At 46.8% G+C, this 14,749-nt stretch overlaps 1 protein-coding gene across 1 annotated transcript in view; it reads right to left on the bottom strand.

The window, feature by feature from the left end:
* LOC140422803 (beta-arrestin-1-like) overlaps positions 1–14,749 on the bottom strand; it is a 124,676-nt gene that overhangs the window by 62,207 nt on the left and 47,720 nt on the right. Inside the window, exons 8-9 of the mRNA XM_072507712.1 lie at positions 12,075–12,142; positions 4,153–4,288 (exon numbers count right to left, since the gene is read on the bottom strand). Coding sequence (XP_072363813.1) covers positions 4,153–4,288; positions 12,075–12,142 — 204 coding nt within the window. The remainder of the gene's footprint in view (positions 1–4,152; positions 4,289–12,074; positions 12,143–14,749) is intronic.

A 14,749-nucleotide genomic window follows, 5' to 3' on the forward strand; every position in this document is an offset into this window, starting at 1 on the left:
AGAAGAGGAAAAAGATAGTGACCAGAAAGAAGGCATTGTCCTAATGGCAAGCAGTTTTACACCGGTAATGAGGGTGTTGGTTGCAGAATCGTTCAATTGTGCTGTATTGGACAGTGGCTGCACATCTACTGTGTGTGGAATTGACTGGTTAAAATGTTACCTGGACTCCTTGAATGCTGAAAGTCGTAACAAGGTGAAGGAATTTGAAAGTTCCACAAGTTTCAGGTTTGGGGATGATAATATTCTGAAGTTGCTGAAAAGAGTGGTGATCCCTTGCAATATTGCCGGAGTGAATCATTTCATTAGCACGGATGTTGTATCAAGTGAGGTACCTTTGCTTCTGAGCAGACCGTCGATGAAGAAAGCACACATGAAACTGGATATGGAACAGGATAAGGCAACAGTTTTTGGAAAGACGGTGGACTTACAATAACACAGTCGGGACACTATTGTATTCCATTACTGACAAATAATATTTCAAGTACAGTTGTTAAGGATGTGTTAATGGCAGTTGAAAATGGGACTTTAGCTGACAAAAAGCTTGTTGTATTAAAACTGTATAGGCAATTTGTGCATCCGTCTCCTCAGAGGCTGAAAATTTTATTAAAGGATGCAGGGGTAAGGGATGAAGACTACACTAAACTGATAGAACAGGTTAGTGATCGCTGTGAAGTTTGTAGGAAGTACAGAAGGACACCAGCACGACCGATAGTAACCTTACCTTTGGCCAAGGATATTAACGACATTGTGGCCATGGACCTTGTGATCTGGGATAAAGCCAATAATATATTTTTTTGCATTTTGTAGATTTTGCAACCAGATTTAGTCAATCAACGATTGTACGAAGTAAAGAAAAGAGCGTAATTCTCGATCAAATCGTGGAAAAATGGAGAGGGACAGGAATGGGCCCACCGGCAAAATTCCTTACGGACAATGGGGGAGAATTTGCTAATAAGTTTAAGGATATGTGTCAAAATGTGAATATCCAGTTATGAATACGGCTGCGGAAAGCCCATTTAGTAATGGTGTGTGTGAAAGAAACCACGCAGTAATAGATGACATGCTCCGGAAAATTTTGGTGGACAGACCGAACTACAAGTTAAATTCAGCTTTAGCATGGGCGGTACATGCAAATAATTCATTGCAGATGGTTGGGGGCTATAGTCCCTATCACTTAGTGTTTGGTAGAAACCCTAAAATTCCGTCCATCTTAGATGACCAGCCTCCAGCTTGGGAGGGGGCTACAATTAGCTCTGCTTTTGCTGAGCATTTAAATACATTACATAGCAGTAGAAAAGCTTTTTTGGAAGCAGAAGTCTCTGAAAGAATTTGCAGAGCTTTAGACATCATGTACGGCTATCAGATGCCGTTTTTCAGCAAGGAGATATGGTATACTATAAGAGAGACAATTCTAATGAATAGAAAGGCCCAGGGAAGATCCTAGGCATAGATGGCAAAACATGGCAATCAAACTGTTAGGGTACATTCATCAAGGATAATGGGTACAGATTACAAATTTTCAAATTTAGACAGAGCAGGCAGACATGACGAGGAACCAGAGTCATCTGGTACGCACGTGTTACAGAACAATGAGGACCAGTTAACTGATATAGACCAGGTTTCTGTCGAGGAACACAACACTTCTGATGAATTAGAACAGGCCATTTTTCCGAAAGGGCAAATGCCAAAACTTGGTACAAAAGTGACATACTTGCCTGAAGGGTCTAGTCAATGGAAGGATTCAACTGTTATTTGTAGAGCAGGGAAGGCCACTGGAAAGTATAAACATTGGTTGAATGGACAGCATTCAGGGGAGGGAGTCAAGACAATGGATTGGGAAAACGAAGTTCAAAAATGGAGGGCACAGAAACACAGTGGCAGTTCAGATAGTGCATCGGATAGTGAAAAGGTCGAGAACTATTGAAAGGACATCCCACAGCAGAAGGGAAATATCAAGCAGTAGCAGTACAGAACGAGATACCAGGCGGGAGAGGGGATGTAGTTTATCAAGATCTCGGAACATGAGTAAGACTACAAATACTAATAGAAGTAGAAGCCCACATGCACGTGAGATTTTGGTGGCTTCCAATAAATTAGATGAAAAGTTATCAAAGATGCCAAACAGCAAGAACAGCATAGTTGGAGTGAATTTGGGGTATACACGGAAGTACCGGATAGGGGACAAAGAGCTCTATCCCACAGATGGATTTGCATGGAAAAGATTCTTCCGGATGGAACTCATAAGGCAAAGGCCAGGCTTGTGGCAAGGGGATTTGAAGAAAACTTAGAAGATCAGGATTTAAGGGTAGATTCACCTCCAGCAGGAAAGGTTATTTTAAAGATCTTCTTGGCTCTATTAGCCACAAAGGCATGGGAATGCAAATCTATAGATATAAAAGCTGCCTTTTTGCAGGGGCATCAGCACCAAAGAGACATTTGTTTCCGTCCTCCGAAAGAGGCAGCTAACACAGAAGGGGTCCTCTGGAAGTTGAACAAATGTGCATGTGGATTGAATAATGCATCTAGAGTCTGGTACTTTTTGGGAAGGTCAATTTTGTTAAAGTTAGGCTGTTGCCAGTTGAAAGCAGATCCGGCAATGTTTTACTGGCACTATAAAGGAAATCTTTCTGGCATTTTATGATGCATGGTGATGATTTTTTTTGGGGTGGGACTAGTGATTTTGAAGCTATTGTAATCTCTGGTTTGAGGAAAGAATTCAGGGTTGGAAGTCAGGCTTCCCGTACATTTAAATATATTGGACTAGAAATCGGACAGACTGAGTTAGGGGCAACTTTATGTCAGCAATCTTATTTGGAAACCATCAGCCCAATAGCAATTAGTCGTGGCCGGGTTTCAAAAAGACGCAATGGTTTCAAAGATGGAAAAAGAGCAACTGCAAAGTTTAATTAGGCAACTGAATTGGTTAGGTAGACAGACTAGACCGGACGTGAGTTTTGATGTCTTAGAGTTGAGTACAAAAATGAATGATCCCAAAGTGGAAGGCATAATAAGAGCAAATAAAGCATTGGTCAAACTAAAAATGCAGGAGTGTGTTTTGAGGTTCCCGGTTTTAGGTGACCTTAGGCACTTGAAACTCATAGTTTATAGTGATGCGTCCTATGCAAATTTATGTGATGGGGTTTCAAGCGCAGGAGGTTTTATAATTTTTCTTTTGGGGAACAATAGTAAATGTTGCTCTCTTGTGTGGGAAACAAAGAAAATAAGGAGAGTGGTCAAAAGCACTTTGGATGCTGAAACGTTTAGCCTTGTCGAGGTGGTGGATATGGCCTTTTATATATCTCAGATATTGACAGAAATTCGGGGATTTGGGAAATATACCTATTGAATGTCACAGTAACAATAAATCCCTGTGGGAAAATGTGCACTCTACAAAAAGTGTCAATGAAAACATTTTAAGGATAGACATCGCAAGTTTGAAGCAAAAATTAAATGGGTTGACAGCAGCTATCAATTGTCAGACTATTTTACAAAAGGAGGGGCTAGTTCACAGAGACTTTTGGATATTGTTAATGAAGGGCGCCTGTTTCTGTGACTGTTGTTTTTTTTCTTCTTCCAAAAATGAAAAAAAAAGAAGGGGGGAAATTGCGTGTGTGTTTTTGAGCTTCTTGAAACTTTGTTTCACCTAATTATTTATTTTCCTCCAAGGAAGGGGAGACTGTAAAGTAATGGGTTAAGAGACATTCCAAGTAGTTGTCTCATTTATGTTAAGCATCCAATAATTGGCACTGATATGTAAAGGGGCTTCAGGTGGCCCGTGTGTCAGGTGATGAGATGTTAGAGTTTTGTGCAAAGTCTATTGAAGGAAATTAAAGGTGTTTTGTGGAAAAGCAGCAGAACCTTTGACTCTTTATACTACAGCAGCTAAACGTCTAACACCTGAATGTCTTTTACTCCAGCTTGTGAGGAAAGATAGCGCCTCAAGTTTAACATCCCACCTGAAACACAACACCCTTCCCTCAGCACTGCGCTGCAATGTCATTGAGATTCCAAGTCTCTGGAGTGGGATTTGAAACATCAGCTTTTGTGAATCTCAGGCGTGGGTGCTGCTAACTGAACCATTGCTGCCACACCACGGTAGCCACCCAGTGGTGTACTCGGGGTGATTTTGGTGCCATCCAGACTGCTACTGACCTCTTTGCCCAGCGATGCCTCCAGCTGCAGGGGTTTGCCTGACACGAGGAACTGACGAGTGCTTTCCACTTTGGGCTGCACCGTGCTTTTCTCTGGTGCGTACTGTACTTTGCGGACAATCAGCTTCACCGAATTCCTGTCACGTAAACAAAATGACTCAGTAATTTCACCATGCCTGAGAAAGTTAACGGCAAGTTTGATCCACACTAACTCAGGTGAATAAAACGGTGCTTTGATTATTACCATTTAATTCTTAAAGGTTTCTCCCAACCCCTCCGCTCCTTTTCAAAGGCAATAACTGTTGGTCAAATGCATTGTTCAAGTGAACCATTTTTAACGTTTGAGATGGGATGGTAAGGAACTGGAGGCTTTGTAACACCGTGGATGGTGTCCATGCCCAGGCTCCCAGATCAAGTCACATCAAGACTTGATGGTCAAGGAAAGTGACCATCCTTGGTCACTTTTAACGTGGCCAAACAGGTTGAGTCTCAACCTGTAAATTCTTCCAATGCATGTCAATGGCAGTGGTAAAAGTGGGAGAAGTTTCTGCTCAGCCATGGAGCCTCTATCATCACTATTATAGGACCCAACTATAACATACACATGAAAGTGCATGCTGCCAGAGCAACTCCGTCTCCTTAGCGAGCTGGTTGGCTCAGTTAGCAGGAACGACCAGTGTGGATCAGATTGGTGCCAACGGCTTTGAGTTTGATCCCTATTTTGGCTGGGTGTGGGTTTGGCACCGGCCTTCTTGCTCTACCCATTATTGCGATCACGGCACAGTGTGGGTCAGACCTGCCTTTGGGAAGATAACTCAAATAAGTAAGGGCTAATGGTAACTCCATTTCACTATTGTCGTATTCCCTGTCTCCAAACAGGAGTAACACCCTTAGGCCCACCTGAGGTTTCACCAAGACAGTTCACAGCCAAGAGCCGTAAATAAGTGTGAAAATGAAGTTAGGCTGGAATGCTGACAGCAATTAATACTTGCGTTTCAGGCGAGTTTTAACGTGACACAAGTCTGTTTGGAACTGATTCACACCTGGAATTAAAAATTGCCATTCTCCCTTTTTGTGAAGAGGAACGTTTAATAAAAAATACTGTTATTCAAATCTATTGCTGTCAATCTGCTAGTTATTCAGATAACACCCCAACCCAAAGTCCATGGGATTAAAGGGGCATTGGCAGCATGAAGTAAAATTGATTAAGAGACTAAAAGCAGAAAATAGTGCTAAACAATTCAAGGCTGGAGGGAGGTAGTCTTCTGCATCAGATGGTATTAGGATGATTGGTCCTTCTGATATATATTAATTAGCTATGTGCACATATAAGGGTCTTGTGGCGCAGTATCTCTACCTCTGGCTCAGGAGCTCCAGGTTCAAGTCCCACTTCTGGGGCGAGATTCTCCGACCCCCCCCACCGGGTCGGAGAATCGCCGGGGGCTGGCGTGAATCCCGCCCCCGCCGGTTGCCGAAGTCTCTGGCACCGGATATTCGGCGGGGGCGGGAATCGCGCCGGTTGGCAGGCCCCCCCGCGCGATTCTCCGGCCCGAATGGGCCGAAGTCCCGCCGCTAAAATGCCTGTCCTGCCGGCGTAAATTAAACCACCTACCTTACCAGCGGGACAAGGCGGCGCGGGCAGGCTCCGGGGTCCTGGGGGGCGCGGGGCGATCTGGCCCCAGGGGTGCCCCCACGGTGGCCTGGCCCGCGATCGGGGCCCACAGATCCGCGGGCGGGCCTGTGCCGTGGGGGCACTCTTTCCCTTCCGCCTCCGCCACGGTCTCCACCATGGCGGCGGCGGAAGAGACTCCCTCCACTGCGCATGCGCGGGGATGCCGTGAGCGGCCGCTGACGCTCCCGCGCATGCGCCGACCGGAGATGTCATTTCCGCGCCAGCTGGCGGGGCACCAAAGGCCTTTTCCGCCAGCTGGCGGGGCGGAAATTCATCCGGCGCCGACCTAGCCCATCAAGGTTGGGGCTCGGCCCCCAAAGATGCGGAGCATTCCGCACCTTTGGGGCGGCGCGATGCCCGTCTGATTTGCGCCGTTTTGGGCGCCAGTCGGCGGACATCGCGCCGTTTCCGGAGAATTTCGCCCCATGATGGACTCGATTGCCGTGAAAGGTTTGTTCATAGCAAGGCCTGACAGTTTAATTATCAGCCTGTAAATCCTTCCAAGATGGCAATAGTAAAAGTGGGAGAGTTTCTTGGCAAACCATTGCCTATTCATAGACCAACACAGTGGAGGTTTATCGTAGCCGATGTCCTATTTTCTGTTGAGGGGAGTACATGGTGCAATTTTAAAGTTAAAAGAGGACAGTCAAAGTTGGAAGGGAGGAGTAACACATTTCAGGAGGGCAAAGGCTGGTGAAATGGACAAACACATGGCGGATGCAATTTAATGCAGAGAAGTAGTTAGAAGAATGAGGAGAGGCTTTACAAACTAAAGGGGGTGCAGGACCCCCTTTAAACTGTTGCCAACTGGTTTAGACTGTTGCCAACTGGTTTAGCTCAGTGGGCTAGCCAGCTGGTTTGTGATGCAGAACAAGGCCAGCAGCGCGGGTTCAATTCCTATACCAGTTGAAAATTCTGAATTCTCCCTCAGTGTACCCGAACAGGCGCCGGAATGTGGTGACTAGGGGCTCTTCACAGTAACTTCATTGCAGTATTAATGTAAGCCTACTTATGACAATAAAGATTATTAAAGGGCAGCATGGTAGCATTGTGGATAGCACAATTGCTTCACAGCCCCAGGGTCCCAGGTTCGATTCCGGCTTGGGTCACTGTCTGTACGGAGTCTGCACATCCTCCCCGTGTGTGCGTGGGTTTCCTCCCGGGTGCTCCGGTTTCCTCCCACAGTCCAAAGATGTGCAGGTTAGGTGGATTGGCCATGATAAATTGCCCTTGGTGTCCAAAATTGCCCTTAGTGTTGGGTGGGGTTACTGGGTTATGGGGATAGGGTGGAGGTGTTGACCTTGGGCAGGGTACTCTTTCCAAAAGCTGGTGCAGACTCGATGGGCCGAATGGTCTCCTTCTGCACTGTAAATTCTATGAAAGGACCAGAGAGAACTTGGACAATCTCGGAAGATGGTAGGGCAAGTTAAGAAGGTTGTTGGAATGCCATGGGTAACCTTGGGATGGATTTTACAAGGGAATGGATTCCCCACCTCCCAAACTAGAAGGCAGCCAGTACCTGGCTAATGTGAAATCTGAGTGCTGTGCAGTGAAAGTATCCTGGGGGATTAATTGGACCAGAGTGGGACTTCTGACCCTTGGGGACTGGAGCCCCCCCTGTAGAATGAGCTGCTGGCCAACCTGACTGGCCGGCAAATCTGTAGTCCCAACAGCGCCAAAAAGGAGTAGAGGATATTGCTGGGATGACAAACCATCTCAAGGAAGAAGCAAAGTAAGTCTGGAGATTTTCGGGGGGGGGGGATATGGTGGGAGAATCCAGCGAGCGGGAGAGGATGTGAGGGTGGTGTTAAAGAGTCTAGTGGGGAGCAGGGACAAAGAGGGGTCACCATATTGAGGGGGTTTCTCCTGATGGCCACAGGGGACTCCCAAATGGAGATACTCCCCAATTCCAGCCTGCCAACAGCCCATGTAGTGAACGTGCCGGGCTGTTCACCAACACCCTGCCCCTTTCCGCGGACTGAAAATTGTAGAGGAGGCAGCATAAGGCCCTTTGCTGGCAGTTACTTGCTCCTTGGTGGCCTTCACAGGCCTGGGGGTGAGTGGAATGCTGTAACATGGCAGAGGGGAGGGACAGGTCAGGGGTGAATGTCAAGGCAGCAAGCTGGCAAACTGCTTTAATTTACATTCCCCCTGCCTTCAAATAAGTCAGTGGGGGAACTCAAAATACATCCCCCCCACCCCTACCCTTGTGAACATAGAGATAAGATGAGCTAAACATTCAGAAATCATAAGTAAGGCACCACCTGGAATATTGTGTCCAATTCTGGGCACTTACTTTAGGGGGAACATTCAGATGGTGCGAGAAGATTGAGAATCATAGAATTTACAGTGCAGAAGGAGGCCATTCAGCCCATCGAGTCTGCAGCGGCCCTTGGAAAGAGCACCGTACTTAAGCCCACACCTCCATCCTATCCCCGTAACCAAGTAACCCCACCTAACCTTTTAGGACACCAAGGGGCAATGTAGCATGGCCAATCCACCTAACCTGCACGTCTTTGGACTGTGGGAGGAAACCGGAGCAAACACACGGGGAGAACGTGCAGACTCTGCACAGACAGTGACCCAAGCCGGGAATCGAACCTGGGACCCTGGAGCTGTGAAAGCAACAGTGCTATCCACTGTTGCTACCATGCCGCCCATTGACGACATAACACGAGGAATGAGAGACTTCAGCTACGTGGAGAGGCTGGAGAAGCTCGGCGTGTGCTCATTGGATCAGAGAGGGATAATGGAAGGTTTATTTTAGGTGTTTAAAATCAGAAAGGCATTTGATCGAGTAAATCATAATTAATTATTTCCAATGGCAGAAGTAACTGGAGGTCACAGATTTAAGATGATTGGCAAAGAGCCAGAGGAGCTGTTTTATTCGTTGCGTTGTAATGATCTGGAATGTGCTGCCTGTAGATGGTGGAAGCAGATTCAATTGTAACTTCCAAAAGGGAATTGGAAAATCTTGAAGGGGAAACATTTACTGTGTAGAAGAGTGGTAGTGGTCAGATAGTTCTTTTCAAGAAATAGTGCAGCAGCTACAATGTGTTGAATGGAATATTTTTTTTTCCAATTAAAGGGCAATTTAACATGGCCAATCCACCCAATCTTTGGGCTGTGGGGGTGAGACCTACGCATTCACAGGGAGAATGTGCAAATTCCACAAGGACAGTGACCTAGGGCCAGGGTCGAACACCGGTCCTCGGTGTTGTGAGGCAGCAGTGCTAACCACTAGGCCACCATGCTGTCCCGTGTTGTATCATTCTATGATTCTTGAGATAACCGCCCTGTGTTTCAAGTTGGTTTGTGATGCAGAGCAACCCCAGCAGCATGGGTTCAATTCCCAAAACGGCTGAGGTCATTCATGAAGGCCCCGCCTTTCAACCAGCCCAAGCCTGGATATTGTCCACGCCTTGCTGTGTTTGCACATAGACTGCTTCAGTGTCTGAGGAGTCGCAAATGATGCGGAAAATTGTGCAGTCATCTGAACACATCCCCATATCTGACCTTATGTTGGAAGGGAGACCATTGATAAAGCAGCTGAAGATTGTTGGGCCTAGGCCACTACCCTGAGGAACTCCTGCAGTGATGCCCCAGGACTGAGATGACTGACCTCCAACAGTCTCAACCATCTTCCTTTGTGCTAGATGTGACTCCAACTAGCGGAGAGTTTCCCCCCTGATTCCCTTGACTCCAGTTTTGATAGCTCCTTGATCTCATACTCGGTCAAATGCTGCCTTAATGTCAAAGGCGGACACTCTCACCTCACCTCTGGAATTCAGCTCTTTTGTCCAATTACCAATGCTGTAATGAGGTCAAGAGCCGAGTGACCCTGCTGGAACTCAAACTGAGTGTCAGGGAGCAGGTTATTGCTGAGTAAGGTAATTGCTGACAAATTCCTGAGGTTATTTCTTGATAGCACTGTTGATGACCCCCATCACTTTACTGATGATTGAGAGTCGACTGATAGGGTGGTAATTGGCTGGGTTGGATCTGCCGTTATTTGAGTGTAGGACACAACTGGGATACATTTCACATTGCCGGGCAGCTGCTCGAGTTGTAGCTGTACTGGAACAGCTTTGCGAGGGCACATGGCAAGTTCTGGAGCTCAAGTCTCAGTGTTATTGATGGAATAGTGCAGTATCCAGTGCCTTCAGATGGGCCAAATGGCCTCTTCCTGCACTGTAACAATTCTGTGGTGCAGTCTCCTTTCGGGAGGCGGGCCTTCACCAACATCACTTGTCAAAGTCAGGGCCAGGCATTTGCCTCTCATTGCAGAGGTGTGGTATGGTTTTGGATGAGGGAGAACATCTCCTCAACAGTTTCACCTGCCTGGCAGCCCTCCACATCTCCTACATCTCCAATTATTGAAGTGCCCCTAGTCTCTAGCCAACCAATGCCAATAAAGGTAACACTGGACACAGTAACCATCAAAATCAACTGCCCCAAAGGCTGAAGAACATCAAAGCACCAGTGAGAAAGAAAGTAAAAACAAAAATACGCAACGGGTCACTAAAGAGCCAAATGTAATTAGCTTCAATTCTCTGAGATTATTCAAGACACTTCCCTACTGGCAGCTTGGGGTGTCCTTCCCATCAAAGCTACATGGTCAATCCTGGGATCATGATATTGTGGTACCTGAGAGGTGGATGACCATTGGTTAGACCCAGGAGTCTACCATTGGCTGATGTACATAGCTCCGCCCTGAGAGGCGGAGTATAAGAACCGATGCCGTCCCAGCAGCCTTCACTTTCTGTATCGAAGCTGCTGGGGAAGAGTTCTAGCCGATTAAAGCCTATTAGTTATGCCTCACCTTGTCTTGAGAGTAATTGATTGCGCATCAGATAGGCAGCTTAGCAAAGATCTCAGCACCACCCCCTCCCATCTCTTTGTAAATCAGAAAGCTCTTTGCTTGCTTTTGATGCCCATTGTAGATCGGAAAGGAAGTCTGACAAAACTACTGACACTGGTGGAGATAAGGCTCTGAGTTTGTGTGCTCAAGCAATGAAAACCAGCCTCAGGTGAGTTTAAATGAATTGCGTCAGATCCCAAACTAGACTGAGTTCCCTGAGCCTACGGAGACTTGAAATTCACAATGCGGCCCAACAGGTTGAGCATCAACTTGTAAATCTTTCCAATGTCCACCAATGGCTACAAGAGTAGGAAAGATTCCTGTGATCATAGAATTCCTGCAGAAGGAGGCCCATCGAGTCTGCACCGACCCTTCAATGGAGCGCCTTACCCAGGCCTACATCACGTCATGTCCCTGTAACCATGGCGGCAAGGTAGCACAGCGGTTGGCACTGTTGCTTCACAGCGCCAGGGTCCCAGGTTTGATTCCGGGCTTGGGTCACTGTCTGTGCGGAGTCTGCATATTCTCCCTGTGTCTGCGTGGGTTTCCTCCCACAAGTCCCGAAAGACGTACTGTTAGGTAACTTGGACATTCTGAATTCTCCGTTTATGTACCCGAACAGGCGCCGGAATGTGGCGACTAGGGGCTTTTCACAGTAACTTCATTGCAGTGTTGGTGTAAGCCTACTTGTGACAATAATAAAGGTTATTATTAACCTCTTAGATACTAAGGACAATTTAACATGGCCAATCCACTTAACCTGCACATCTTTAGACTGTGGGAGGAAACCCACGCAGACATAGGGAGAATGTGCAAACTCCACACAGACAGTCACCCAAGGTCAGAATCGAACCTGGGTCCCTGGCGCTGTGAGGCAACAGTGTCGCCTTGCCGCCCGAGAAAGAAACTGGAGCCTCAACCATCACTATCCATAGCCTCAGGCTACAACATGCATGTATAAGTGTAAGCAGATGTTGCCACAGCAACTCAGACTCCTTGGGGAGGGGGCGGGGTAGTTGGTTCAGCTGGCTGGGGACTGGGGAGGATCAGATTGTTGCCAACAGCAGAGGGTTGGATCCGCATTCTGGCTGGGGTGGATCTGGGATCCATGTCTCTGCCCTCCCCATGGCGCAGGTTGTGACACCGTTGGTTGGATCTGCATGCAGGCAGCGAGCTGACGATGTTCTGCTGCAAGAGGCTTCAGAAGAAATCAAAGTAATGAAAGGGGTTGCTGACCAGTCAATGGATTACATAGGCAACTAGAACAGACAAGAAAGGCATGGAGAGAGTTTGTGTGAGGGAAGATAGTTGAGATTAATGAAAAAGAGATGGGATTTTTGGAACAATAAATCGTGCTCTTATGGTGACAATTGTTAAAAGGTGAAGGTGCCTTTTATGAATCTTCTCTTCCAGGTTCTCCGCACAGAATCCTTTCACCTCAAAGTCCACACCACATGCCTGTGACAGAAAGAAAAACATATATCTTGGTTAAAGCTAAATTGGCGAAGGATAAATCACCTGAGCTAAATTCAATGTTTTAAAGGGCCGTTAAAAACTGTTACAACAATTGTACCTCACACAAGATGCAACTCAGTGGCAGATTATCAACCATAACATCAACTATATTGTAATAAGTCCACGGAGGCAGAGTCCCATCACCAGAATTCCTTTTATTTACAAACCCAACAGCTGAACAACCATGACCATTCAGTCTGCTGTCTACACCAGGAGTGCAGAGAGGCTGATTTAGCACAGTGGGCTAAATCGCTGGCTTTTAAAGCAGACCCAGGCAGGCCAGCAGCGTGGACTCAATTCCCGTACCAGCCTCCCTGAACAGGCGCAGGAATGTGGCGACTAGGGGCTTTTCACAGTAACTTCATTTGAAGCCTATTTGTGACAATAAGCGATTTTCATTCATTTCATTCATTATATACACAGAAAGAGGTTCCCTGATTGGGTCACTAATCAGGGAACTCTTATTCTAATTGGCCAATCTCAAAGACCTGGCCTAAGTCATTACATGTATCAAAAATGCCGATAAATGAATTTAAGATGTGTGATTCTGTGGTTCCCCTGTCCTCAATAAGGATAGCAACTATACGTCAATGTTTTGTGTTGTGATGTAAACCCTGCTGATCTTTGGGCAGCAGGGTGGCGCAATGGTTAGCACTGCTGCCTCACGGTGCCGAGGTCCCAGGTTCGAGCCCGGCTCTGGGTCACTGTCCGTGTGGAGTTTGCACATTCTCCCTGTGTTTGCGTGGGTTTCGCCCCCACAACCCAAAAGATGTGCTGCGGTAGGTGGATTGGCCACAATAAATTGCCCCTTAATCGGAAAAAATTAATTGGGCACTCTAAAATTATTTTTTAAATTCTGCAGAACTTTGAGCCGCGGTTTGGATCATTGCACACTGCAGGGTGCTGCTCCACTTCAGAAATAAGAGAGAGCACCAGAGGCGGTGGGGTAGTGGTATTGTCTCTGGACCACTGACCCAGGGTTTTGTTCTAGGGACCTGTGTTCGAATCCCGCCACGGCAGATGGTGAAATTTGACTTTAAAAAAACCAATCAGGAATTAAAAGTCTAATGGTGCCCCTGGAGCCATTGTCGTGAAAACCTGCCCGGCTCACTAATGTCCTTTAGGGTGTGAAATCTGCCATTCTTATCTGGTCTGGCCTACATGTGGCTCCAGATCACAGTAATTGACTCTTATGCCCCCGAAAGTGGCGGAGTAAAACACTGAGGTCAAGGGTAATTAGGGATGGGCAACAAATGCTGGCCCTTCCAGCGACGCCCACATCTAAGGGATTTAAAAAAAATCAACGATGCTTGGTGTGTTTTTTTACTTGTCAAAATTTTAATGACGTTTTGGGGAGAGGACATAATGTTTCTGACAGACAGAATATTATTATCAATAACTGCTGACGATAGGCTCCATATGTTTGTGACACAAATCTTTCATGTCACCGGTGCACTCTGCTTCTATGGTCCCCGCCTACCACGAGGCACACTTTATAAAATAGGAGGTAGCGCTCGTTCATTCATTTACATTCCAGCAGCAAAATAAACCCCGATGGGTAGAATGTATAACACAGGCATCCTTTCAATTCAATGACAGGCAAGCCAGTGCCCTGCGCTGAATGTTACCGGATAGCCAAGGCTAGACGTTTTCAATGCTGCCACCATTCTGTCACGCAAACCAAGTGGTAAGCCTACTTCAAGGCAGAAGAGTAAAATTTAAAGGGATCCTTTACCACCCACACAGGACAGAATTGATGTCCTACCAGCAGATGGTGCTGTCGCTCTTTGCTGAGCTGTTCACTGCACAGAATCGTACACCAAGGGGAAAATTCCTAAACCCTTGCCTACCTCATTCTCAAGAGAGTTACATTCCCTCACGGATATATTTTATGATGGAAGAGTCAAGAATGAGAGGAACCCGATTTAACGTGACTGGCGGCATGAGAAGCTGTTTACGCAGAGGTTGTGGAATACGCGGCCTGGGAGCCTGGTGCAGGTCGACTCAAACAGAGTTTTCAAAAGGGGGTTGGTCGAGCACCTGAAGAGAAAATAATTGCAGGTCAAAGGGGAAGCGTGAGGGTTGGATGAGCTGCAAGGCAGCACGGACATGATGGGCCGAATGGCCTCCTTCTGCATTGTAACCACTCTCTGATTCTATGTTCCTGAGCATATCTCTGGTCCCATCTGCCCCAAAGCCACTGGGAGATTGGCAGGAACAGGCTGGCTCAGTGTCAGAGGTTAACCGTGACTCGGACTGTGTTGTCGGTGACTGATCAATGCTCTTTGAACTGAAACCCGGGATAAATGCACATTAGCAGGAGGGCAAGGGAAAACTGGATTGGGAAAAGAAGGAAAGGAGAACGTGTTCATTTCTGACAGTTGTTATCCCACATCCTGTTGCCCCGTGGTTTGCTTAGGCCTCTTGCCTGTTGATTGCTCTGTGGTTTTCTGGGCCAATGCTCGTGCACAATATTCACGTACATTCCAAACAAGAAAGCGAAGGAAAACTGATCAAAAACTTCCAATGTATGAAACTGCCCATCACTGA

The sequence above is a fragment of the Scyliorhinus torazame genome, chromosome 5 (assembly GCF_047496885.1).
Source record: "Scyliorhinus torazame isolate Kashiwa2021f chromosome 5, sScyTor2.1, whole genome shotgun sequence".
Lineage (NCBI taxonomy): Eukaryota > Metazoa > Chordata > Chondrichthyes > Carcharhiniformes > Scyliorhinidae > Scyliorhinus > Scyliorhinus torazame.